Source organism: Microcaecilia unicolor, chromosome 2 (genome assembly GCF_901765095.1).
Source record: "Microcaecilia unicolor chromosome 2, aMicUni1.1, whole genome shotgun sequence".
Lineage (NCBI taxonomy): Eukaryota > Metazoa > Chordata > Amphibia > Gymnophiona > Siphonopidae > Microcaecilia > Microcaecilia unicolor.
This window is the reverse complement of record NC_044032.1, coordinates 482,652,728-482,678,548: the sequence shown is the minus strand read 5'-3', so window position 1 is coordinate 482,678,548 and position 25,821 is coordinate 482,652,728. Positions and strand designations below refer to the sequence as shown.

Genomic DNA, 25,821 nt, shown 5'->3' with positions numbered 1-25,821 from the left:
GCACGCTGTTTGACGTGTACAAGCTCGCTGGGGTTGAACCCAAGTAGGCAGGTGAGCCGAGGGATTGTACCTACACCTCCGATAGTAATAAGGACTCCTCCTTGGACTGCCAAAAGTCCTTCTAGCTGAGGCGGAAGATGCAGAAGGCGCCCAATGGGAGAGAGAAGAGATGGTATCAGTATGTTTCTTGATTTAGTCTGCGACCTTCTCAAACTTCTCTCCAAAAAGGTTATCCCCCCAGCATGGGGCATCCGCTAACCTCTGCTGAACAGAATGTTCCAAGTCAGAAACACGCAGCCATGAGAGTATGTGCATTGCTATACTTTGGGCAGAGATCCTGGATGCCACCTCAAAAGTGTCTAAGTGCCCCTGGCCAAGTACTTTCAACACACCTTCTGCTGCTTGACCAACTTGTAAAGTGACTTGGCTTGCTCCGGAGGAAGCATCTCAGCCAGGTCCGACAGCTTGCACACCAAGTTTTGCAAGTAGACGCTCATGAAGAGCTGGTAGGAATGTATTCAGGAGATGAGCATTGAAGCCTGGAACATCTTTCTCCCAAAAGAATCCAGGGTTCTAGCTTCTCTATCTGGGGGCACCAAGGCATAGTTCCTGGAACTCATTGCTATTTTGAGAGCAGATTCCACCACCATGGAATTGTGAGGCAACTGAGGCTTATCAAATCCAGATGTGTTGTGGATCCGGTACATGGACTAGATCTTCTTGGGCAGTACCGAGACCGACAAAAAGGACTCCCAATTCCTAACGAGGATTTCCTGGAGTACCTCATGGAGAGGGAAAGTCACAGCCTCCCTAGGAGGAGATGCGTAGCCCAACACCAAGATGCTCCACTTCTAAAGGAAATGGAATGGTGTTAGCCATTTCCTTTACAAAAGATGGAAATAAAAGACTCTCTAGGGGAGACTTTCTCCTCTCAGGTAGAGAAGAGGGTTCAGAGGGTATTCCACAGAAGTACCTGGGATCTTCCTCAGACTCCCATGAGCGCTCCACGTCGGTGTCAGACAAAACCTCTCTATGGGAGGGTAGAGACCGAGCCTGCCTCGATGCAGAGGAGCCATGTCCTCAAGAATGGTGCTGAGGAATCAGTTCCTTTCTCTACTATGGTGAAGCTTCCTCCACCGATGTCAAGAGGGTCCTGGCTTAGGTGGCAGTCGACACCAGAGTCGCACACCACACTGGTGTCAGAGGTTGCACCACAGGCTGAGGGTCATGCAAGGCCACAAATGGAGGAAGGGTAGGCACAAGCACCCCTGGTGTCGATGCACACCGTTGCATAAGGCCATGGCCATCAAGCAGCTCATGAAGCAAGGCTCGGATGCACTTATCAAGGACCAACATTGGGGAAAGCTGGGGCTCCGGATCAGAGACAGGTTGCAGGACTGTCAGGGTTGATACTGGAGCAGATGATGGCTGCTTGTAGAAGAGTGCATTGGTACCTCCTGTATGGAGGGAGAGCAGTAATCCCGGCACCAACGTTTCTTCGATGCTGAATTCGACAAACCGGAACTCCCAGCACCATGCGTCGAGGGGGATCGATGATTGTGCTTCTTGGCCTTCACCCGAACCTTGTCACCGAGGCTCCTTGGTGCCATTGAGGATGACGTTGAATCTTCACGTCGCCTCGGGGTCGGGTCTGACGATGGATGGTCCCGGAAGCTCTGCACAGCAGTAGGCCTCGAGACAGGTGGAGACCCACTCGATGCACCACTGCTCCCAGTGTTTGCAGGACTAGCAGCGGCCATGCTTACCGATGCTTCTGACGCTGGTGTGATGCTCGATATTGATGCCGACACCGCCGACATCGATGCCCATGTCAACGCCGAGGAACCGGTCTTGGCTCCAAAATGTTTCTCACATTGAGCCTCTCTAGAAAGTTGGGTCCTTTTCTTCATATGAAGACAAAGGTTGCAGTTTGCAGGGCTATGGTCAGGCCCTAAACGCTGGAGACACCAAGAATAGGTGTATGTTCCAGAGATCGTCCGATTGCACTGGGTACAGTGCTTGAAGCCACTGGGAGCTTTAGTGGACATGGACGTGAAAATTTCATCAGCTAAATTAAAAGAAGTGATGGTGCTGGAAAAAGGGGCAAGGCACCTGAGAAAAAAAACAGGGAGTGAACCCGGCTGAGGACAAAGCCCAAAAGCGGCCTTGTGACAACAAAAAATTAAGGAAATTTAAAAATTTGGCAAAAAACCCCAAAGAAAATAAAGGAAAAGGTAAAGTAAAGCTCTGCGAATGAAAGGACCAACAAAAAGGCAAAAAAAAAACATGCCAGAGGCACAAAAGCAGCTCTTGGACCGAGCAAGTGTGGAGATGATGAAAAAAAGTAAACCCTCTCCTCACCGCGGTAGAAAAGCAACCAAGACAACTACTTTCATGCGGCTGGGGGGAAGGTACTCGCACATGCGCAGTGGAGCATGTCTCGCGCTCCACAAAGTTCTTCTTATGCTCTTCATAAGACCCAGACCGGGCAATCCGGCCTATATTACCCACTTGTGAGAATAGATAGGTCTGCTTGTACTCTGAGAAATTATGCTACAGACCATGATTGCAAATTACAAAAAAGGAGGGATAGTCTCACAGTTCATATTGAAACAAACTGATTTTAAGGCTGTCGATTCAGACATCAAGTAGAAGTAATCCAGCCAGTTTATGTAACAACCTAGCCTCTGTAAGGACAAATGGCTGCTTCCAATCTACGGCTAGAGCCAATCATTTTCGTAGCTTTTCTTTGCACCGCTTCCAGTCTTTTTACATCTTTAGCAAGATACGGCCTCCAAAACTGAATACAATACTCCAAGTGTGGCCTCACCAATGAATTGTAGAGGGGCATCAACACCTCCTTTCTTCTGCTGGTTATACCCCTCTCTATGAAGCCTAGCATCCTTCTAGCCACGGCCATCGCCTTGTCACATTGTTTTTTTACCTTCATATCCTCCGACACCCACACCCCAAGGTCTCTCTCCTGAGTCGAGCTTGCTAATCTCTCCCCTGAAGAGAATTGTTTAGCATATTCGCTTTATCCTCCTCACTTTCCACATAACCATTCTCATTATCTTTCAGTCTCGCAACTCCATTCGTATCTTTTCTCCTTTCTCCAATATACCTGAAAAAGGTCTTGTCATCTCTCTTTACATATTTAACCATTTTTAATTCTGCTTGCGCTTTTGCTAGCTGTATTTCCCTCTTCGCTTCTTTCAGTTTAATCTGATGATCTTTTCTGTAATCCTCTCGCTGCGTTCTTTTGTATTTCTTGAACAAAGCCTCTTTTGCTCTTATTTTTTCAGCTACTTGGTTGGAAAATCAAACTCCCCATCCACCACCTCCCCCCCCTCTCACCCAGTAATAACATAGAAATAAAGGACTCCATCCTATCAGGGGAACCCTTTCAGCGTAGGAAGTGTGTTCCCAAGGGTAATTCCTCTCCCAAATGGTTGCAAAACCCTCCAGAGGACCAAACAGGTCACGTCTCAAATACATGAGCTCTTATATGTAACGAAAAACCAGTTACTGGTAATCAAGAACAAGCAAAATGTGCCAAAACATGGGAAATGACTCCAAGGCATTAACGCCCCACTCATATGTCAAGTCAGTTGACAAATATAGAGGTAGCTCCAAAATGGTGAAAAGACACCCAGGGGCCTCAAGACCCAAGGCCCACAGTCCTTCAGGTGGCAGCCGGCACAGGCAAGTTTTTCGCGGAGTGCTGACACTTCAGGCTGCCAGAGCCTTTGGTGACCCACTGCCACTTCGGTTGACTGGAAAAGCCCAGGGTGGATTTGCGGTTGAAGGCGGTGCCACAGCGGGCCCCTCTGAGTTCAGAAAGATGCGTTGCACCTCCACTGCAGTTACCAATAATATTCTATGAAGTGTGCACTAGAATAGTCGAAATGCCCATGACCCATCCAAGCCCCTCCCATGTGAATGCCCCCTGTGTAGTTACGCGCTAGACAATTTATGTGCATATTTTATGGAACAGTGTTATAACTCACAAATGTAACTGCAAATTAGTGGCTAGCTAAGGCCAATTTATTGATAGCTATTGCCAGTTTTCACATACTTTTGTTGTAATTTACTTACTTAATATTCTGCCACCTGCAATGCATCACAGCAGATGACAATTAAAAAAAAAGCATCACTTATTACAATAAAAACATATCTTAAAACAAATGTGTTCCATAAAACATATAATAGAACAAAACAGAAAAACCAAGTAATTCCTTTTATTGCTCCAAATGCTCTTCAAACACATGCATTGTATCACTCCCTCAGCAGTAAGATTCTTTAGAAGTGGTATTTTCTCTGTATAAAATGGAGTTCACTGAGGCCCAGTTCCCACCTAACTCTGCCATGCTAATTCTGCAAGAAGCAAGAGACTTTCATAGTGTCGTGGACACATTTTGCCTTCCCTCACATGCCACTTAGAAGCATGGAGTATTTTATCAAATATCACCCTGTGCTCGTTTACCTGGTCTGCAGTCAATGACTCCTCTCAGTTACAGGTAATGAAAGGTCCTTTATACGGGCCAGCAACTTTTCTGCCATCTCTGGTGTAATTCTTAATTTCACAAAACCTGTTTTTCACTTTGCTTTCCCACCCTTCCAGTTTCACCTTGTTCTTGAACCTTTGGAAAAATCTACCTTCTGGTGCTTTTTGAAGCCCGCTGAATGTATTTGAGCATTTATTGTATCTTATCTCCTCTTTCCCTTCTTACTTACAGAAAGTTCATCTTTAATTCCCTCAGTTTCTATGTAAGGCTTGCAGAGCAGTCCATGCCCATTTTAATGGTCCTCCTTTGAAGTGCCTCTAAGTACACTAAAGTAAATTATTTCTGAAATTTTGATATGCTGATTCTCAAAGCATGGAAAGAATGCCACGTACTCTTTAAAGGTTAATTGTTGGACTCACAACAAGTAAATGAAGCTCCATTTTGAAGGACATCATATCAGATTTATCCTAGGATTCTTCACAAAAAGATTACTAACATTTTACTGGCATAAGACATCACATACATCATATACATTGGGAAGGTTAGTTGCTACATTATTGTAGAAATATAACCACAGGTATACAGTAAACTGTACAAAATCTGTCATATTACTAGCTGCAGCTGCTTACAATGCTCTGTATTTCCTCTCCTGAGAAAATTAATATTTCCCTTTTTAGCAGGTACAGGATCTGGCTTTGAGTAGTAGTGCAATATAACTGATTGAAATAAGCTTCTGGTCTCGGTTGTTTCTTCACCTACAAAGTATATGTTTATCTAGAGTGAGAATCATTGCTCCTCTATCTATGTAATGACTTCCTTGCAGCAGTCAGAGAGATTACCCATGCCACTGATCACTTTATTACTTCATAATGGTTGTTTATTTACTATACTTAGGCAGTAATGTGGAAGGATCAGGCTTTTTACAGCTGTGCTAACTCACCATACTCCTTACGCAGGTGGTCTGGAATGTGTGGCTCGAAACCCTCCTTCTCTGGGACCTCTACAAAATCGTCATCATCTTCCTCATCACTGTCTTTCATCTAACAGAATAACATACAAAGAACAAACAAAATAAATAAAGACACTAAAGAACATAATTGGAAGAAATCTTAATCTGAGCAAGCTTAACATAGAGGCGCTTTAAAGGCCTGGTTTTATAATTGGAAACCTAGGTGAAAAGTTCAAAAGTACAACGCCAGACTCATATTTGGAAAAACTAAATATGAAAGTACAAAACCCTTAAGAGAGAAACTTCACTGGCTCCCACTTAATAAACCCATTGTGTTCAAGATCTGCACAATTGTACACAAAATCATTCACGCAGACGCCCCAATCTACATGCTAAACCTCATGGACCTACCCCCCCAGAAACGCCACAAGATAATCCTGCAAATATTTAGATTGTAAGCTCTCTTGAGCAGGGACTGTCCTTCCCCATGTTTTAACTTGTACAGCGCTGCGTAACCCTAGTAGCGCTATAGAAATGCTAAGTAGTAGTAGTAGTCAACCTGCACTTCCCCAGCTATAAAGGACTAAAATACAAGCTGATGCATGCCACTACCTTCTCTTACATGAGCACGAAGTTATGGAATGTACTTTCTACAGACCTGAAAACAATCAACGAAATAACTATCTTTCGCAAATCTCTAAAGACATATTTCTTCAACAAAGCCTACAATGAGAACCAATAACCTCACTAATCCACCTCAACAACCCACTCAGTTATGAAAGCCCACCTTTTACACCTACCCTAATCACTCCTTCCTTCTTCTCTCTTCCCTTACTTAATTTCTACACCATACTAGAAAGCCCACCTTTTACACCTACCCTAATCACTCCTTCCCTTCTTCTCTCTTCCCTTACTTAATTTCTACACCATACTAACTATGAGGCAGATGCACTAAAGCTAAATGAGCCTTTAATGACCCTCCAACGAGGAAAATTTGATCCGTTGCATGCATCAAAGGGCTTTTACCGAGGAAGCCAGCAGCTAACGAAAACGGAATGGAGATGAGCAATTAGTGTGAAAACCCCATTGAAACGACATGCACTAACCTTTTCCGATTGCCTTAACGCAGGAAAAAGGCAGGAAATCTAACGAGAGGTCTGGACCTCTCGTTAGGACAGCTCTGTGCCAGGAAAAATCATTAAGTGAAAAAATAAACAAACTTTGAGCCAATCCCAGCGCATTAGCAGAGCTAAAAGCGCTGTGATTGGTCCAAAGGACGTCAGAAAACACATCAAATAAAAAAAATAAAAAAAAGGATCGGGAGGGGGCAAGGGCGCTCATCAGGAGCGTCCTGTATGAACGGCCTTGCCCCCCCCCCCGCTGCTCCCCACTTTACGCCGCTCCCCCCCCCCCCGAAAAAGCAAAATGCTAGCTGCCCCGGTCCCCCTCCCTTCCTGTTCCTGTGTTCTGCAGGGCTAACTCCGCCTCCCGTCATTCTTCTGCCCCGTGCCCCGCCCCCGCTGCCCCCCCTGAGGTCGACTACGCCGCTCCCCCCCTCCACCGAGACCCCCCTCCCTATTAACGACCCGAGCAGCGCCTCTCACCTCTTTCTGAAGCGCTGCACGGGCAGGAAGATCTATTGTGTTGGTTGTAGAGTCTCCATGACGTCTCTTCTTCCCTGGCCTAGGCCCCGCCTCCTTCTGACGTAAGTAACCTACGTCAGAAGGAGGCGGGGCCTAGGCCAGGGAAGAAGAGACGTCATGGAGACTCTACAACCAACACAATAGATCTTCCTGCCCGTGCAGCGCTTCAGAAAGAGGTGAGAGGCGCTGCTCGGGTCGTTAATAGGGAGGGGGGTCTCGGTGGAGGGGGGGAGCGGCGTAGTCGACCTCAGGGGGGGCAGCGGGGGCGGGGCACGGGGCGAAAGAATGACGGGAGGCGGAGTTAGCTCTGCAGAACACAGGAACAGGAAGGGAAGGGAGGGGGACCGGGGCAGCTAGCATTTTGCTTTTTCGGGGGGGGGGGGGGGGAGCGGCGGAAAGTGGGGAGCAGCGGGGGGGGGGGGGCAAGGCCGTCCATACAGGACGCTCCTGATGAGCGCCCTTGCCCCCTCCCGATCCTTTGTTTGTGGATTTTGCTGACCGGGTAGCCACGTGTATGTGTTGTGGCTTTTTTTTGTTTGTTTGTTTTTACGTTTGCAGCATGCGCAGAGCAGCCAGCAAAACGCTTGGCTGCTCTGCGCATGATTTAGGGGCCGATTACCGATGTGTATTGTGATTCTTTGATACATTGTACGTTTGAATACCGATCTGAGCATGTGTGACTTTTTTTTTTGGTGCATTCTTCGTTTTTTAAAAATAGTTAGGGACTTTAACGATTTTGATTTTTTTACGTTTGGTTGCTGCATCTGCCTCTATATCTGATATCCCGGATTGACAATGCTAACAAAACTATGTAAGCCACATTGAGCCTGCAAATAGGTGGGAAAATGTGGGATACAAATGCAATAAATAAAAACTAATTGAAGCCTATTTAATAAAGAATAGTTAAGCATCTATGTGCATTTTAAAAATGGGCTCCAGATTTTGCCCCAATAATGCACCAGTCCTAATGTAGAAATTTACACCTGCTCTGAAGTTGGCCTCCTAGGTCCCCTGCATCTGCCACACCCTTTTAGTATTTTTCTTAGGTTTCTTCTTTTTTTTCTCTCCCAACAGTTAATTTCTTAGATTTACATATATCCAACTCCTTACGAATGTGTAAATGTATTCTAAAAGTGTACTTGCTCATTTTATAAAATACACAAATTGCAAATCCTCCTTTGCTTCACCCAAACCAGGGCCAACCCTGCACTAGGCAGATTAGGCATCTACCTAGGGCAGCAGCAGTTGGGGGGCAGTGGAACAGAAGTGCTACATCTCATCTTCTCTTTTTTTTCCTCCAGCCGCTGTCTTCCCCCTTTCCACAGACAAAGAGGAAAGTAGATTCAGCACCGGCACAGGCCCTTGAAGCACAGGCCTGCACTCATGTGCTGTCATGCCCTGCCCCACCCCCTCCGAGAGGAAGTCCTGTGTCGGAGGAAAGTGAGGCAAGACAGCATTTGAGTGTAGGTCTGTGCATCAAGGGCCAATGCCAGCACTGAATCCACTTGCCACCTACGCTCCAGGAGAGGGAGGGGGAGGGAGACAGCATCAGCAGGCCCAATAGGAGGTAGGAAGAAAGGGAGATGCTGGATTATGTTGGAGGAATACGAAGCAAAACGGAAGATGCTTAACTGTTGGGGGCTAAGAAGCAAAAAAGGAGATGCTGGATGAATAGGCTAGGAGGGGAAAAGGGAGATACGGCACTGTTGGGGGGTTAGGAAGGGGTATAGGAATATGCTAGACTGTTGGGGGGTAGGGTGGGGAGATGCTAAGACTTTTGGGGGGGTAGGATGAAGAGGATGATGCTAGACTGTTGTGGGGGTAGGATGGGGAGAAGGGAGATGCTAGACTGTTGTGGGGGTAGGATGGGGAGAAGGGAGATGCTAGACTGTTGTGGGGGTAGGATGGGGAGAAGGGAGATGCTAGACTGTTGGGGAGTAGGGTGGAGAGATGCTAGACTGTTAGGGGTAGGGTGGGGAGAAGGGAGATGCTACATTGTTGGAAAGTAGGGTAGATGGAAGATGCTGAATTGCTGAGGGGCAGAGGAGATGCTAAACTTCAAAGGGAGAGGTGGAATAAGGCCTTGAGCTGTTCCTGGGGTGACTGGGAGGGAGGGCACATGGCTGAAGGTTCAACTAGGTCACTGGATACCCATGGACTGGCCCCAGCCCAAAGCTATGCCCTCAGAAATGTCTACACAAAGATCACATAAAAAGAAACACACAAGGCCAGATTCAGTAAATGGTGCCCAAAGTTAGACACCAGGAAGAATACGCACTAAGCGCTATTCTATAAATGGTGCTCTGGGCTGAGAAACATTTAGCACCAATTCCTGTGCCCAACTTTGGCCACAAGGATGTAACATCTGCTGAAACCTGGTATAAATCCTAGCGTACAAGTTGAGTGCCTAACTCCAACATTTTATAATACTGTGCCTAAATTTTGGGAGCACCATTGACCTACCCATGCCCCTCCATGGCCACACCCTCTTTTGAGTTGTGAATGAGAAAATTTAAACAAGCAGTGTTACGGAACAGCACACAGGAAGAGCCATATGCAAATCCTAATTAATGCCAATTAACATCAATTGTTAATGTCTTTGACAAAGCCTACCACGAGAACCCATAACTAACTATAACACAACACCTATCCAACTTTATTCAGAATGTATCTCTCTACAACTGCTTGACCAAATCCTCTTGTCTTCCTTGACTTCCTTGTAACACCAATTGTATTCTTCATCCTGGTATGGCGATGCCACAACAGGTCTTTGTAAGCCACATTGAGCCTACACTACTACTACTATTTAGCAAAACTTGCCTGTGCCGGCTGCCACCTGAAGGACTGTGGGCCTTGGGTCTTGAGGCCCCTGGGTGTCTTTTCACCATTTTGGAGCTACCTCTATATTTGTTAAGAAATTCTGCCTTATCTTTATCATCTTCTACATATTCCTCTCCTTCCCCTTTAAGTCTCACAATACCACTTTTGCACCTCCTTTTACATATCTAAAAAATATCTTGTCCCCCCATTTTACCGTATTGATTATTTATTTCCATTTGCATCTTTGCTTTCCTGACTACCAGTTCCTCTTAGCTTTTCCAGATATTGTCACCTGTCTTTCTCTTTCTTTAATCTCTTGTAGTTTATAAAGGCTAACCTTTTTCCTTACCTTTTCAGCTACTAATTTTGAGAACCAAAGCGGCCTACTTTTCCTCTTACTTTTATTTACTTTCCTTATAAAAAGATTAGCTATAATAGCTGCTTTCAGTTTTGCATACTGCTTTCCAAATTCTTCCAGGGGTTCCCATCCAGGCAACAATTCTTGAGGTAATCCCCCATCTGAACAAAGTAGTTTTTTTTAAGTCTAGAACCTTCACTTTTGAATGAACCATCTCCATACTTATCTTAATAATAAGCCACACCATGTGGTGATCACTGGATGCCAGATGATCACTTACTATAACATGTTTGTATTTAGGGCCAATTTGTGTACAGCTGTTATCTTGTATAAAGCCTGTTCTACATGGAGAAGGACTTTTATAAAATTGTATTACTGCATATATGTGTAAAATGTGTGGGTACAGAAAGTGTCCTCCGGATTCTAGAAAGGTCACCCACATTTGGGTGCAGGTCTCAAATCTGCACTCAGACTAGTTTATTTATTTAATTATTGCACTTGTATCCCACATTTCCCCACCTATTTCAGCGTACTGTTAAGGCACTGTATTGTTATCGTGAAGTAATTCTCACATTAAGCAGCTAACACAGCATAATAAAAAGGACCATGAGAGTATTTAAATCTTCTTGTAACCGATAAATTCTTGGTAAATATATGCATAGGACTGTAGTGTTAAGTCATCCAATGGCTTGTCAAAAGTTGAAGTATACAAAATAAATCATTTACAAAATTACCAGAACCTAATGGACATATTTTTCATTTTTTTTTTGTTTCATTTTAAACAAAAAAAATTACATCATGCCAGTTTACAATATGGATAGTTAAAACTGCAATATTTCCTCCTCATGACAAAATATATTTTTCAGCAAACAGAAAACTGCATGTAGAAAGAAAATATTTTAATATCATCCTTAAACAAATAGACTGGTAATGTTAAAACCAAAAAAACTCCAATTAAATGGCAGAACTAGATGAATTCTCCAGCCACCATGAGCAAAAGATTATATAGGGCGCCTCTCCAAGACCAAAATTTTATGGGATGCCCCTGTAACCAATGTGGCAAGATGCATCTTTTCCCCACCATAAAGGCTTTCAGAAAAATAATCATCCACCCCTCCCCTAAGGGCACACAATGATCCACTTCCTCAAACAGTATCCCATAAGTGTGAGCCGCCACCATTATTTGAAGCAGACTACTCAAATATCTTATGATATTGCCCACAACTCTCTGAAATTTTAATGGAATGGGAAGAAATTTGGCATGAGGGGAAAACCAGTAAAATGATGGCGTTTGAAAATTGGACTAGGGTTTCCAGAAAAATAAGTCCCCCAAAAATGGTTCAATGCATTCTATTGGAGGTGTTCCAGCTTCTGTAACATAGAAACTGGGTGAAATGGAACAATTAAACAGGTTAAGGAAATTTAGAAAAGAACGTCTTACTTTTTCAAATACCCAAACTGTCCCTCCAAAACTACCCCTATACCTTATAACTAGCCCTTCCAACTACCACACCACACTGCAAACTTCCCCATCTTCTAATACCACCCTCGACAACTGCCACACCATTCCATATTCTGCTCCCTCATCCATAAAATATCCCCTCCGACTGCCATACCACCCCCACAGTATCCCCTGCAAACTGCCCCACTCTACAGAAAAACTATTCACCAACTGTTCCACCCCAAAAAAACTAAACACTACCCTACCTGAAAAAGACAAAACACCCCATAAACTACACTCTACAACTGTTCCACCACCCCACAAATTGACTTAAGCCATAAACTAGTCCCCCACAAACATGCCTACATACTACAAACTGCCACCACCCCCTGCTAACCACTACTGGTGAGGTCCTCCCCATTCCACATGTCACAAATGCCCCACCCCCACTACCCCCCCCACAGACACATCACATATCCAGCACACAAACCTAAAACAAAGATATACACACACAAAGACCCCATAGATATGCACATACAGGAAATGTAAATAACTCCCTATCCCTTTATTTCATTTTATTAATTCCACTGTGAAAATTACTTCAAGAATCATACAGTTTTCTTAATTTTGTTATAAGTGCAATTCTATAACAGGCGCCAAAGTTAGGCGCCTGGATGCAGCACACTGAGCATGAATTCTGTAATGGCATCTGAGCACCATCATAGAATTCTAGCGAAAGTCACCAACTATATGCCTACATTTAGGAATGCCCACTTAAGTCATGTCACTAGCAGATATAAATGACCACATCTAAAAGTAGTACTTTAACATATAATGCCAGATTCTATATATCGCGGCCAGCGTTCCGCACTGAAATCTAAGCGTATTCCATAGCAACGCATGTAACTTAATTGATTTAATAAGCCAATTAGTGTTTTTAACAGCACTTAAGCAATAATGAGCCCTAATTGGCAATAATTTGAATTTACACACAACTCGCTAAACGTATTCTGTAATGAACTGTGCCTAAATTCTAAAGCATGCAGTTCAAAAGGGACATGGCCATGGGTGGGGAAATGAGTGTTTTATGAACATTATTATGGAATATGACACAGGGATCTTTATGCCATGTTTTCGCTGGTGTAAATGGAGGCGCATAGTTTTAGGCGCTGGGATATCAACTAAGCATATTCTATATACTGTGCCTAAATCTTATAGAATACACTTAGGTGGAAATGTTTTTCGTGTGGATTTTTTAAGCGCCATATACAGAATCCGGCCTATATTCTCTAAGTTATGAACATATGGTTTGACACCGAATTAGCAGCAGCTAAACGAAAATTGCAGAAAATTGGAATGGGTTTGGCTTAAAAAGACAGACTAATAAAACTAACTGGAGAAGTGCTATTCATGACTACAAGATTTTGTGTAAATCAAAATGGAGAGATTATTATTCTAAATTGGTAGGCACTGACGTTTTAAACACCAAATATTTATTTAAATTAGTTAATGATTTAAAGACACCCCTTCATACTTGGATGGCTCAGGTGACAAATGGCCTAGCTGCCATCAATTAGTGGAGTGGAGGAGTACCATAATGATTAGTGCAGTGGGTTGCAACATGGGGTACTGGGTTCGATTCTTGCTGCTGCCTGATGGTTGGCAGTGGGTTGAGATCCCAGGGAACCAGGTTCCATTCTCTCTGCAGCTCCGTGTGACCCTGGGCAAGTCACTTAGCCCTCCATTGTCACAGGTATAATACTTAGATTGTGAACTTATCAGGGGCAGTGTCAGGAACTATAAATAAAATAAGTCACTTAGGTCTAGGTGGTATATAAATACTTAAATAAATTAGCTGATTACTTTCAAACTAAAATAATACTTACGTGTCTGAAAATTTATCATACAAACAGGAGTCCAGCCCTGTAAATAGGTTTTGGTCACCTTCTCTATTTTGATGAGGAATATATTTAACAAATTATTTGCCAAATATGCCAAATTTTACTGTCCTTATGAAATTGGCTTCAATGAATTATCATTTTTTTAATTGGCTACAGTTTGTATTATTTCATGGTCTTTTTCCCTCAGAACTTAGGGAAATTATTATTACTCTTATTTTGAAGAACATAAAAGAACCACATGATTTACCATCCAATTATAGACCAGTGGCATCCATGCCTTTTTTTGTTGTTAAATTACTAGAGGGATTAGTTACATCTCAGCATACTGATTATCTTGAACACTATAAACACTTTACATGTATCTAAATCTGGTATCAGATCCTACCAGACCCGACCAACGTCCAACCAGGCGAGGAGACTGGATACAGTGACCCGAGAATCCAAAACTGCCCCTGCGCCTCCCAACTGGCCTCCATGGGCTCTCCCAACGTAACCTCACTCCGACTGTGACCCGAGTATCTAAAGCTTCTCCCCACCGGGTCTCCATGGACCAAGACTGTGGTGAATGATCACAGTCAAGATGGGGCATCAGAGTCACAGCCAAATGAGGAACAAGGCATCCAGAACCCAAGGAGATGCAGCATTCTCCCACCAAAGAAGGGACATCAGAACCCAAACCTAACAAGGGGTGGGCCAGAACAGCCAATGGAGCAGGAGTTTCCCCCCGCCTAGACCATCTCAACCCCCTAAACTTCCCAAAAGGGGCATAATAATACCCAAATATGATGCAGTGTCAAAAGGTGTTGTGCTAAGGTAAAGCAATACAAAACCAATATCAAACTGACTCTAGCAACAGTCCTCAAATTTATAAGTATTTATTCCAAAAGAAATTTTTTTATGGAGAAAACGGAGACCTCAGAAGTCCAGAAAAGATAACCTTAGACATATCGGGCTTTGTTAAGTCAATGTTGGTATCCAGTTTCTTTCATAGGTCTCCAAAAAACTCTTTTGATATTTAAATGTGCACTTCTTAAATATGCTTCTTAAATAACAAAATTATTTCAGTGGTGATGAAAACTAAGAGATAGTGTTTATCAATCTAAAACAGCACTTAAGTTCAATGGAGCCACCGCTTCACCTGTTGTGGCTTCATACATAAGTACTTAAGTATTGCCATAGTGGGAAAGACCAAAGGTCCATCAAGCCCAGCATCCTGTTTCCAACAGTGGCCAATCCAGGTCACAAATACCTGGCAAGATCCCAAAAAAGTACAATATATTCTATACTGTTTATCCCAGAAATAGTGCATTTTCCCCATTTAATTATGGTCTATGGGCTTTTCCTTTAGGAAGCCGTCCAAACCTTTTTTTAAACTTCGCTAAGCTAACCGCCTTTACCACATGCTCTGGCAATGAATTCCAGAGTTTAATTATACACTGAGTGAAGAAATAGTTTCTCCGATTCGTTTTAAAATTACTACATTATAGCTTCATCGCATGCCCCCTAGTCCTAGTATTTTTGGAAAGCGTAAACAGACGCTTCACATCTACCCGTTCCACTCCACTCATTATTTTATAGACCTCTTATCATATCTCCCCTCAGCCGCCTTTTCTCCAAGCTGAAGAGCCCTAGCTGCTTTAGCCTTTCCTCATAGGAAAGTCGTCCCATCCCCTTTATCATTTTCATTGCCCTTCTCTGCACCTTTTCTAATTCTACTATATCTTTTTTGAAATGCGGTGACCAGAACTGAACACAATGTTCAAGGTGCGATCGCACCATGGAGCAATACAATGGCTTCATTTTTGTTTTCCATTCCTTTCCTAATAATACCTAACATTCTATTTGCTTTCTTAGCTGCAGCTGCACACTGAGCAGAAGGTTTCAACGTATCATCAACGACGACACCTAGATCCCTTTCTTCATCTGTGACTTCTAACGTGGAACCTTGCATGACGTAGCTATAATTCGGGTTCCTCTTTCCCACATGAATCACTTTGCACTTGCTCACATTAAATGTCATCTGCCATTTTGTACGACTTTTTCACAATCCTCCTGCGATTTAACGACTTTGAATAACTTTGTGTCATCAGCAAATTTAATTACCTCACTACTTACTCCCATCTCTAAGTCATTTATAAATATGTTAAAAAGCAGCAGTCCCAGCACAGACCCCTGAGGAACCCCACTAACTACCCTTCTCCATTGAGAATACTGACCATTTAACCCTACTCTCTGCTTTCTATCTTTTAACCAGTTTTTAATCCACACTAGAACACTACCTTCTATCCCATGACTCTTCAATTTCCTCTGGAGTCTTTCATGAGGTACTTTGTCAAACACCTTCTGTAAATCCAGATACACAATATCAACTGGCTTACCTTTATCCACATGTTTGTTCACCCCTTCAAAGAAATCCATGTTGACTTTGTCTCATTAATCCATGCTTTTGAATATGCTCTGTAATTTTGCTCATTATAATAGCCTCTACCATTTTGCCCGGCTGCCAACTGCTGTACTGCTCAAACTGCACGGTAGGGGGCTCCTGCAGTGGACCTCATCAGCTAGCGGGGCTTGGGCATCTCTGCCAGTGATTCAACCAGTGGCACAATTTTGGAGTGGGTTTAAGCTCAAAGTGGGGGGGGGGGGGGGGGGGGGCCCCGAGGTCTCCTTGCGGTTATGCCCCTGGGGGGAATAGATGCGGATAGGGGATATAATAGAGTGAACTGGAACACTCCCCCTTACCCATCCCTGCAGTCACTGGTGTAAATAAAATATTTGTTGCAATGGCCAGAGCATTGATGTGTGCCAGGGGGTGCAACCATGAGGTAGAGTAGGCGGGGCCAAAGCATAGGAGGAGCTAGGGTGTGTACTAAAATCTCCCTCTCAAAAATCAGGATTCCTTGGTAGCTCTGTTTGGGGACAGGACTTTAAAGATCTCAATATGTATACTCAGGAAGAAAGGTGGGATAGGGGAGACCTCTCTGGTATAAATACACAGGAGGCACAACTCTTTCAATTGAAAGGAAGCTCTCCAATGAGGGGGCATAGAATGAAGGTGAAAGGGGACAGAATCAGAATAATCTCATCATAAATAAACTGGAAATACTTCTTTACAGAAAGTGTGGTGGATATAATTGAATGGCCTCCTGGTGGAGGTTGTGAAGCAGAAGAAAGAATGTATCCAAATTCTAGAAGGCATGAAACAAGCATATAGGATTTCTAAAGGAGAGGAAGGGATAGTATATGGTATGGATGGACAGACTGGATAGGCCACTGGGTCTTTTTCTGCCATTATTTTCTGTGTTTCTATGATAGTAGGTAGGATCCAGTCAATCTGAGGTTAGTGAGAGTACAGAACCAGATAACTGCTCTAGTCACAGGAAGAGAGGAGGTGATCTGGAGGAAGCAGTAGAAGTAGAATTTCTGCATGTGATGGGGAATGGAAGAGAAATGTCACTCCAAAAAAATGCCCCAACACAATTGTATGGGAGAGACAGTTCCAACAGCTGAAGTATACCATAGGTAGACACACCAGAACACACACATACACAGGTACACACACTCTTTCATGCACTAACCCCCCTCCCCCCCAACACACACACATACATACATACACACACAACCTGGCATTTACATGCAGAGGGTTAGAAATAATTCCATAAGCTATGCACCATATGCTTTCCCCCTTCTTTAATTTTCCACTTTCCAGCCACAGTTTTCCCTCTTTCGTAGAACAAATGTATTACTCTTGAAAGCACATCAAGGCAATATGTGCCATAAAGATTTATCCTGATCACTGCTTTTAATGACTAGGATAACTGCAGCAGTAGCCACCATTCTTATCCCCCCACCCCACCATTGCCAGGATGGAGCATGTTGTCTGCAGCATAGCTAGCCACTACTTGCCTCACCAGAGATGAAACGTAAGCGCAGCGGGGGGACTATTTCTTTTTTTTTAAGCAGACTCATAGAAATGTTTTCATTGTCCATCCCTTCCCTCAACCTCCTACTCTCTGCAAAATTAATTTTTGTAGTGAGGAGGAGGAAGAGGAAATACTGCTTTAAGTGCAGTGAAGACAACAAGCTGGTCTCACTTTTCAATCACTGCCCCATATATATCTGTTTGCCGTATCACAACCAAAGCCCCTTGGGTCTTACACAAGCATTTCAGGATAGGTAAAAATTAAATACTCTTTTAGTAGTTTGGACATAAGCAGTTTGCAAGTAATTAACCACATCTAAACAAGTAAAAAAAACAAACAAAAATAAATCCCACTACTTTGTGCCTCTATAAGCAGGGCAGCCACATGAGCCTTCTGTAATCAAGCGCCCACTTCAAGCTGAAATGATTCAAACTGCAATGTGGATTTAGTATATATATTTCTTTTGCTTTTGTGTTCTATTAATGTACATTAATATTAAAATGCATTTTAAATCTAATTACAACTCTTTTTTCAAACTGTCTACAGTAAAGTTTTATTAGTCAAAATCCATTTGGGGATCACTTACTAATAATGAACTCATAAAATAGGCCTGTGGTATTAAATGACCCCTTTAAAGTAATGTTTACATTTTGTTTCAAATGTTAAAAACAAGCCTTAAGGGTATATATATTTTTAAATGCCAAGAAGACAACTCTTCTCTAACAATGTCCACATTTAATACAAAGTCACCAAAAGCCTACACTAACCTCTGATGTCAGACAAAGGCAGGTGCAGCCACGGTCACTCACTCAACCTCCACAGGACAAAACCTTCAGGACCCTCTAATCAGCCACAATGTGCTTGTCATGCTTTGGACAATGCTGGAGGGCTCTGCATTTCAATTTAGTTTCCCTCTCCCAATGCAATCATGCTTCCTGTTCAAACAGGGAAAACAGACCTCTTTCTCTTTCCTGTCTGCTGTGACCAATACTCAGTCACGTGTGACATATGACCTCATGTTTTCCAGGGTAGAAGTCAAATTGTTGCTAGGTGGCAGGAGGTCAAGCCACTGCTGCCAGCAACTATACTGAGTTCCTGAATTTATCTGACTGTAAACCAGTTATACCCATGTTAGATTAGCTCAACCTTTTCAAGGCATTACACTGGGCCTTTCTAAAAATAAAAAAATAGACCTGATGTGGGGGCATCCAGTAATTTTAAGATACTGGTTTAAGACTGTGCAAGTTGGTGGAACTTCTCTTTCAGGGTTCCTAGTCACTATAAACCAGCCAAGAATCAGTTTTTGTTTAAGGGATGGAGGGAGAAGTAGAGAGTGGCACCCATAAATTAAAAACAACTTTAATTATAACCACCAACCACTGGTCAAGAAATGACCCAAGAGCCACTTACTTGCACACATCTACCTACATAGTCTCAAAAACTAAGTCGAATGAATATCCTTCCAGGGAAATAGTATAATCAGATGCAAATTCATTTGTTTAGGTACATTCCAAGAGCTCTGCATTTAGGTACTATGGGAACCATTAATCACAGAAAACTGTAATTTTTGTTATCAGTCTAACACTAATCAAAAGGGAAACCTGTCACTACCGCTGACCTGTGAAACGTCCCAATTATACTCTTCGGAAATGACAGGAGCACTTAACTTCCTCACTGAGTAAATGACGACAATCAATCAAGTTTGAATAACAATGAGCCACGGAGCTGAAAATTATTTTTTGTATAGATCTACCCAGGAATTTATGAAAGGTGAAAAGCAACCCAAGGTTTTAGGGGCATTATGCCTTTCAGCTACCGCAGTGCATATCAAACACTAAACAGAATTTATGAGTTTTAATTTTCTAAAAGCTAGATGTGGATTTGGTGCTACAATGCATAACATATAATGCCAGATTTTAAATATGGGGGTCATTTTCATAAAATATTATGCTTATTGTTTTCACCCTTGAACCTCACTGAGGATTTTATTAAAATTCAAATTTTGGAAGAATGCTTAACTGTCTAACTTTACTATTTGCAGGAATTAGACCTTTTTGGATATGATTTAGATATGCTGTCGTATTTTACAATGAACACTTGTTTTCTTACCTTACTGAATGTGTTAGCTAGAAATATTCATTCTTAATAAATGTTGGTAATATATTAAGGGCTTCATTTACTAAAGCTGCACTAAGATTTTGCCATTACTGCACAGTATTTGCCAAAATTAACACCTGGTAGCTGCAAAATCTTTTTGTTAAGTGTTTGGGGCATTCCCAGCATTTTGCCATGCAGGTAACGCAGACAAAAGATTGCTACCACACATTAACTGCTCTGCCACGTTACATCTGGTAATGGCAGTCCCTGCATTCTATATGGCATTCCACATTAACTGTTTAACTCAGAAATTATCATGTGTTGTTAAAATACTACATTAATTCTTAACACAAGCCAACACTATTAGCATTTGGTTATTCTTACATTAAACAGCTAAAACAGCTCTCTGCTGCTCAACTCCTTGTAATCAAAACTGAAAATATTGTGTTATGCCAATTATCACCTTACTAAACCAATTCATAACAGCTAACCAACATTTCCAAAGGAAAAATTGTACAGCCATCACTTCAGCAATCTATCCCACTTATAGCAACCAAGGAAATCGCGGAACACTATCTGATGTGTTTAAAGGGGAAAAGGATTGTTGTTAGAACACCAGGAAAAGAACCAGAAAAACCGAAATTCAAATACTGCTGACACTCCTTGTGACTTTGGAAAGTCGATTCACCTTCCATTGCCTCACATACTTTACTAATATGTGTTAATATGTGAACAGGCATTAATGTGCTTTTATAGAAATTATGCACTGGGGCCTGTGTTAACATATTAATGCATGCTAGTAAAATTAGCCCTTAGATCAGCAGTTCCCAAAACGTGGGTCAGGACCCCATATCACATCATCAGTGGGTGGGAGTCAAAAAAAAGGGCTGCTCCCACTTCTGGACTTCAACATTAACTTATACTCTGTAGTGGCAATCAGCCCTCTTCTTATATTGGCTTACTGTTAAACTAGAAACCCTGCAAGAGTACTGAGGCTGCGAGTATACACCGAGGTGTGCATGGGGATGGGGACAACAAGAAATCTACAGGTATCCGCAGTGTTGATGACAAAACAGTCATTAATACCATGGGGATTTATTTATTCATCATTTGGATTTGCTATACCGCATTTGCAGTTCACCGTGGTGTACAATAATCATAAAAACAGAAATCAGTGAGAAAAGGGAACTACAAAAGTAGATAGGAAAGAATATCATAGTTATGCACACAACAATGGAAAAAAAACACAAAAAAACTATTACATGGAGGGAGAGGGGGGAAGAAGGGACTGGAAAATAAAACAAGGTCAGTCTGCCACAAAAAGTCAAATCCACTCAGCCAGAGAGAGAGAGGGGAAGGCTTGTTGAAGGAGCCAAGCCTTAACCAAAGAGTTACACTTTTTCAGAGATAGTTCAGATCGAATGGGAAGGGGCAAAGAATTCCACGGAGCTGGGACAGTGAAGAAAAAGGCTTGGCGCCTAGTGGAATCAAGAGATACATTTTTGTGGATGGGAACAACAAACCAGTGCTCGTTCAAAGAGGGGAGGGCACAGGTTGGCAAGTAGGGGATAATGAGGGAGGATAGATAAGGTGGAAGACCAGTCTGAAAGCTTTGAAAGTGAGCATGAGTAGTTTAAAAATAATGTGCTGCTCAACTGGAAGCCAATGATGTGATTTGAATAAAGGTAAGATGTGGCTTCCTGAGGCCATACGCCGTGCGCCCTCCCTGCCCATTTTCAAGTCCTTACTCAAGGCCCATCTCTTCTCCCTTGCTTTTGGCGCCTAACCACCTTCCCCATTCCAGATACCTACACTGACTACATAGCTTATTACCTTTAGATTGTAAGCTCGCTTGAGCAGGGACTGTCCTTCCCCCTTGTCTAAACTTGTACAGCGCTGCATAACCCTGGCAGCGCTATAGAAATGCTTAGTAGTAGTAGTATGTAATCAGAGCTACAAGGGCAGCAAAGGAATCTTATGGTGGTATTCTGAATATGGCTAGCGAAAGCGCAAGCAGAAGAAAAAATGGCTAAAGATGTAAAGAGAGGTGACAAGACCTTTTTCAGATATATTGGAGAAAGGAGAAGAGATACGACCGTTTGAATGGTTGAGGAAAGATCTGAAGTGGGAAGGACTATTTTAAGAATACATGCGCGCACTTTCACATTTACCTTTCACTCTGGTATATGGATTATGACATATTGTCACGAGTAGTGCCCCAAGATACCGTCTCCAGATAAGTACTTTGAAATCAATATAACTGATCGTTAGATGAGCTATACAAAACTTTTTGTTTTTTGATCTTGGAGGTAGGTAGGGACACAGTGCACTGATATATGAGTGATTACACATTATAGTCAATCATGCAGAGTGATTGTTAATATGCACAACTGAGCACTGTAGTATTTACTAATATACTTATTAAGAATAAGAGTTTGATGAGACTGATGAGCATTTGAAAAAAAGAAAAAAATTTACCACAGGTTTCTATTTGTAAAGCAAAAGTTTTTGACTTCTGAAACCAGGAGAGTACGAGTTACCCCAGACATTTTGCATTGTTTAGTTCAAATGTAATGCCAAGAAGTGGAGTGATTAATTTGGGGTGTAGAAACCCAAAAGACATACCGGATAGGAGGGGAGAGATTAGTAAGCTCGACTCAGGAGAGAGACCTTGGGGTGCTGGTGTCTGAGGATCTAAAGGTGAAGAAACAATGCGACAAGGCGACAGCCATGGCCAGAAGGTTGCTAGGCTGCGTAGAGAGGGGCATAACCAGCAGAAGAAAGGAGGTGTTGATGTCCCTCTACAAGTCGTTGGTGAGGCCCCACTTGGAGTATTGTGTTCAGTTTTGAAGGCCATGTTGCTAAAGATGTAAAAAGACTGGAAGCAGTGTAAAGAAAAGCTACAAAAATGGTATGGGATTTGCGTTGCAAACCGTATGAGGAGAGACTTGCTGACCTGAACATGTATACCTTAGAGGAAAGGAGAAACAGGGGTGAAATGATACAGACATTCAAATATTTGAAAGGTATTAACCTGCAAATGAAACTTTTTCAGAGATGGGAAGGCGATACAACTAGAGGACATGAATTGAGGTTGAAGGGGGGCAGACTCAGGACTAATGTCAGGAAGTATTTTTTCACTGAGAGGGTGGTGGATATGTGGAATGCCCTCCCATGGGAGGTGGTGGAGATGAAAACGGTAATGGAATTCAAACATGTGTAGAAGGAAAGGCTCCGCGGAATCTTAGCGGAGATTGGGTGGCGACGCTGGCAATTGGGAAACAAAATGGGAGCTGGGCAGACTTCTACGGTCTATGCCCTGAGTGTGACTGCATAGATAGGGATGGGCTGGAGTGTAAATTTTAAGGGGCTTCGACATTAGCTCTAGAACTTAGTACAAAAATAGTGCTGGGTAGACTTCTACAGTCTGTGACCTGAGAAAGGCAAGGACAAATCAAACTCGGGTATAAAGTATCTCATACCATGTATGTTTATCTTGTTGGGCAGACTGGATGAACCGGACAGGTCTTTATCTGCCGTCATTTACTATGTTACTATGATTATGTGCCTGTGTACACCTCAACTCAGAAACTTGAAACACCAACACCTCAGCTAAAAAAAAAAAAAAAAAAAAAAAAAAAAGATTCAAAAACCTTGCATGTTTAACAAAGCAATGGCTATTGTCTCATATTAAATGTTAAACATAAAATTGTGAATATTGTATATATTATAACGGGAACATCAGGGATTATGAAACAAAAAGTCAAAGGACTTAACCTAAGGCTTTCTGCCATAATGTGAGAAAATATTTTAGGAATTTTTTAAATTTTTAAGGAACAAACAAAATGCTTATATAAAATTTCAGCATCACTGCAGGAGAAAAGAAACTTTTGTTCTTATTTGAAGAAGTCCTGCCAACAGCTGTGTTCAATAATGCCCATCGCCAATGGTGCTCTTACTTCCAGACAGTCACTCAACACAAACGTCAAAGGTACTCTTATTTCTAAACACTCAAGACAGTATGGTGTTTTGGAAGACCCCCGCATGCTTCCGGGATTAAATCTGACACAAACAGGTACTATTTACAAAACAGTAGCTTGCACATGTTTTGTACCATGTATTAATTACCATCTATTACGTTGATTATCTCTAACAGTGGAATTTCTTTTAATTCTCTATATATCTGTGAATTATGTTAAACTTTAAGAAATTATAGGATGCATTTGGGTTTTTTTTTTCAATTTACAAAGATCTTTTAAATTCAGGCTGATTATGCGGATAAGAAAGAAAAAATTGTGGGGACAGTGAAAAGACAGTGCAAATATGATGGGGATGGGGTGGAGATGGACAAGAATCGAATGGGGATGGGGACCAGATTATGCCCCTGTGCACATCTCTAGTGTACACTAACTCTCAGCCCCTGCACTGCAGTCTCCATCTTCCTGCTTTTGAAATGGGGGAACGGGAGTATAGGCCACTATTTTGCTTTCATAATCATCTAGGAATCACATGCCTTTCCACTAATTAAAATGAGTCATATTGGATACAAGTTTGAAAAGAACTGCCTTAGATTATAAGCCCTCAGGGGTCAGGAAAACAGCTACCATACATACCTGAATGTAACTTGCCTTGAGCTAACAGTTAAAGTTAGAAGTTAAATCCATATAGATAAAGAGAAGACCCAAGTCTGGCAAACCTTTAATGAGGTGATGATAGCAGTTGATCAGGGAGGTCCAGTAAGTGCTGCCTATCTGGACTTTACCTGTAAAGTTTTTGGCACACTTGAGCTTAAAAGACTAGAAAACAAGCTGGATGGTATGAGGGTAAAGCCACAAAACTGAATGAGGGATTGACAGAGTGACAGAAGACAGAGAAGTGCTGTCAACAGCGTTTACAGTGGTGAAGGCAAACTGACCCAGGTCTTACCTAGAAACAGTTCTCGTCAATATATTTAACTGGTGAGGAATCTGAGAAAAAAATTTTATTTGGATGCAGATGGCACAGAAGTATGTAAAATCTGACTTGCTAGACCCTAAAAGATATGAAAGGGAACATGAGAAATCTGCAAGAATGGTCCACAGTTTGAAAAATAAGCTTCAAAAACTTAATATCATACATTTAGGACACAAAATTCCATTATCCACATAAGAACAGCAAGAGATGAAAACTGTCAAAGAAAACTGAGCATTGGAGTAATCACTTCAAATAACCTCAACGTAATCAGGCAATGTAATAAAGCAACTAGAAATCTAATGGAATGCTCTGTTAACATAAGTACAGGTATCATCAGCAAGAAAACGAGATAATATGGCTTCAGTACTGGTCACTAGTAAGATCTCACCACGAACACTATTCACTTTTGCAGGCTATACCTTCAATAAAGACACTATGGAAGCATTTCAGATAATGGCTACTAAAATGATTCAAGGTCCACAACACAAGCCCTATGGACAGGCTTAAGACTATTAATATTCACTCACTGGTGGAAAAACGGTATAGGGCATAGAACAGAAACAGGAAGCAAAGGAGGATGTTACAATGCCTTTGTATCACTCCATGTTACAACTGCACCTCGAATACTGTGTTCAATTCTGGTCACCACATCTTAAAAAAGATATAGTGGAACTAGAAAAGGTACAGAGAAGGGAGACGAAAATGATAAACGGGATGGGACGATTTCCCTATGAGAAATGTCTAAAGTGGCTAGGGTTCAGCTTGGAGAAAAGACAACTGAGGGGAGATATGATAGAGATCTATAAAATAATGAGTGGAGTGGAATAGGTAGACATGAATCGCTTGTTTACTCTTTCCAAAAATACTAGGACTAGGGGGGCACGCAATGAAGCTACAAAGTAGTAAATTTAAAATGAATCGGATTCAATTTTTCTTCACTCAATGTGTAATTAAACTCTGAAATTCATTGCCAGAGAATGTAGTAAAAGCAGTTAGCTTAGCAGGGTTTAAAATGGTTTGGATGGTTTCCTAAAGGAAAAGTCCATAGACCACTATTAAAATAGACTTGGGGAAAATCCACTGCTTATTTCTAGGATTGGCCACTGTTGGAAACAGGATGCTGGGCTTAATGGTCCTCAGCTCAATTTTTGTCCTCATATTTGTGATTCCTCCTTCAGTAATTATTAAAAATCTGTGTTCTGTGTAACCATGGTGCAATATTTTGTCT

General features: G+C 42.1%; 1 protein-coding gene across 1 annotated transcript in view; it reads right to left on the bottom strand.

The window, feature by feature from the left end:
- The window catches only part of UVSSA (UV stimulated scaffold protein A), a 261,433-nt gene that overhangs the window by 120,708 nt on the left and 114,904 nt on the right, over positions 1 to 25,821 (bottom strand). Inside the window, 1 exon segment of the mRNA XM_030191086.1 lies at positions 5,449 to 5,548. Within this exon segment, the coding sequence (XP_030046946.1) occupies positions 5,449 to 5,548 (100 nt within the window).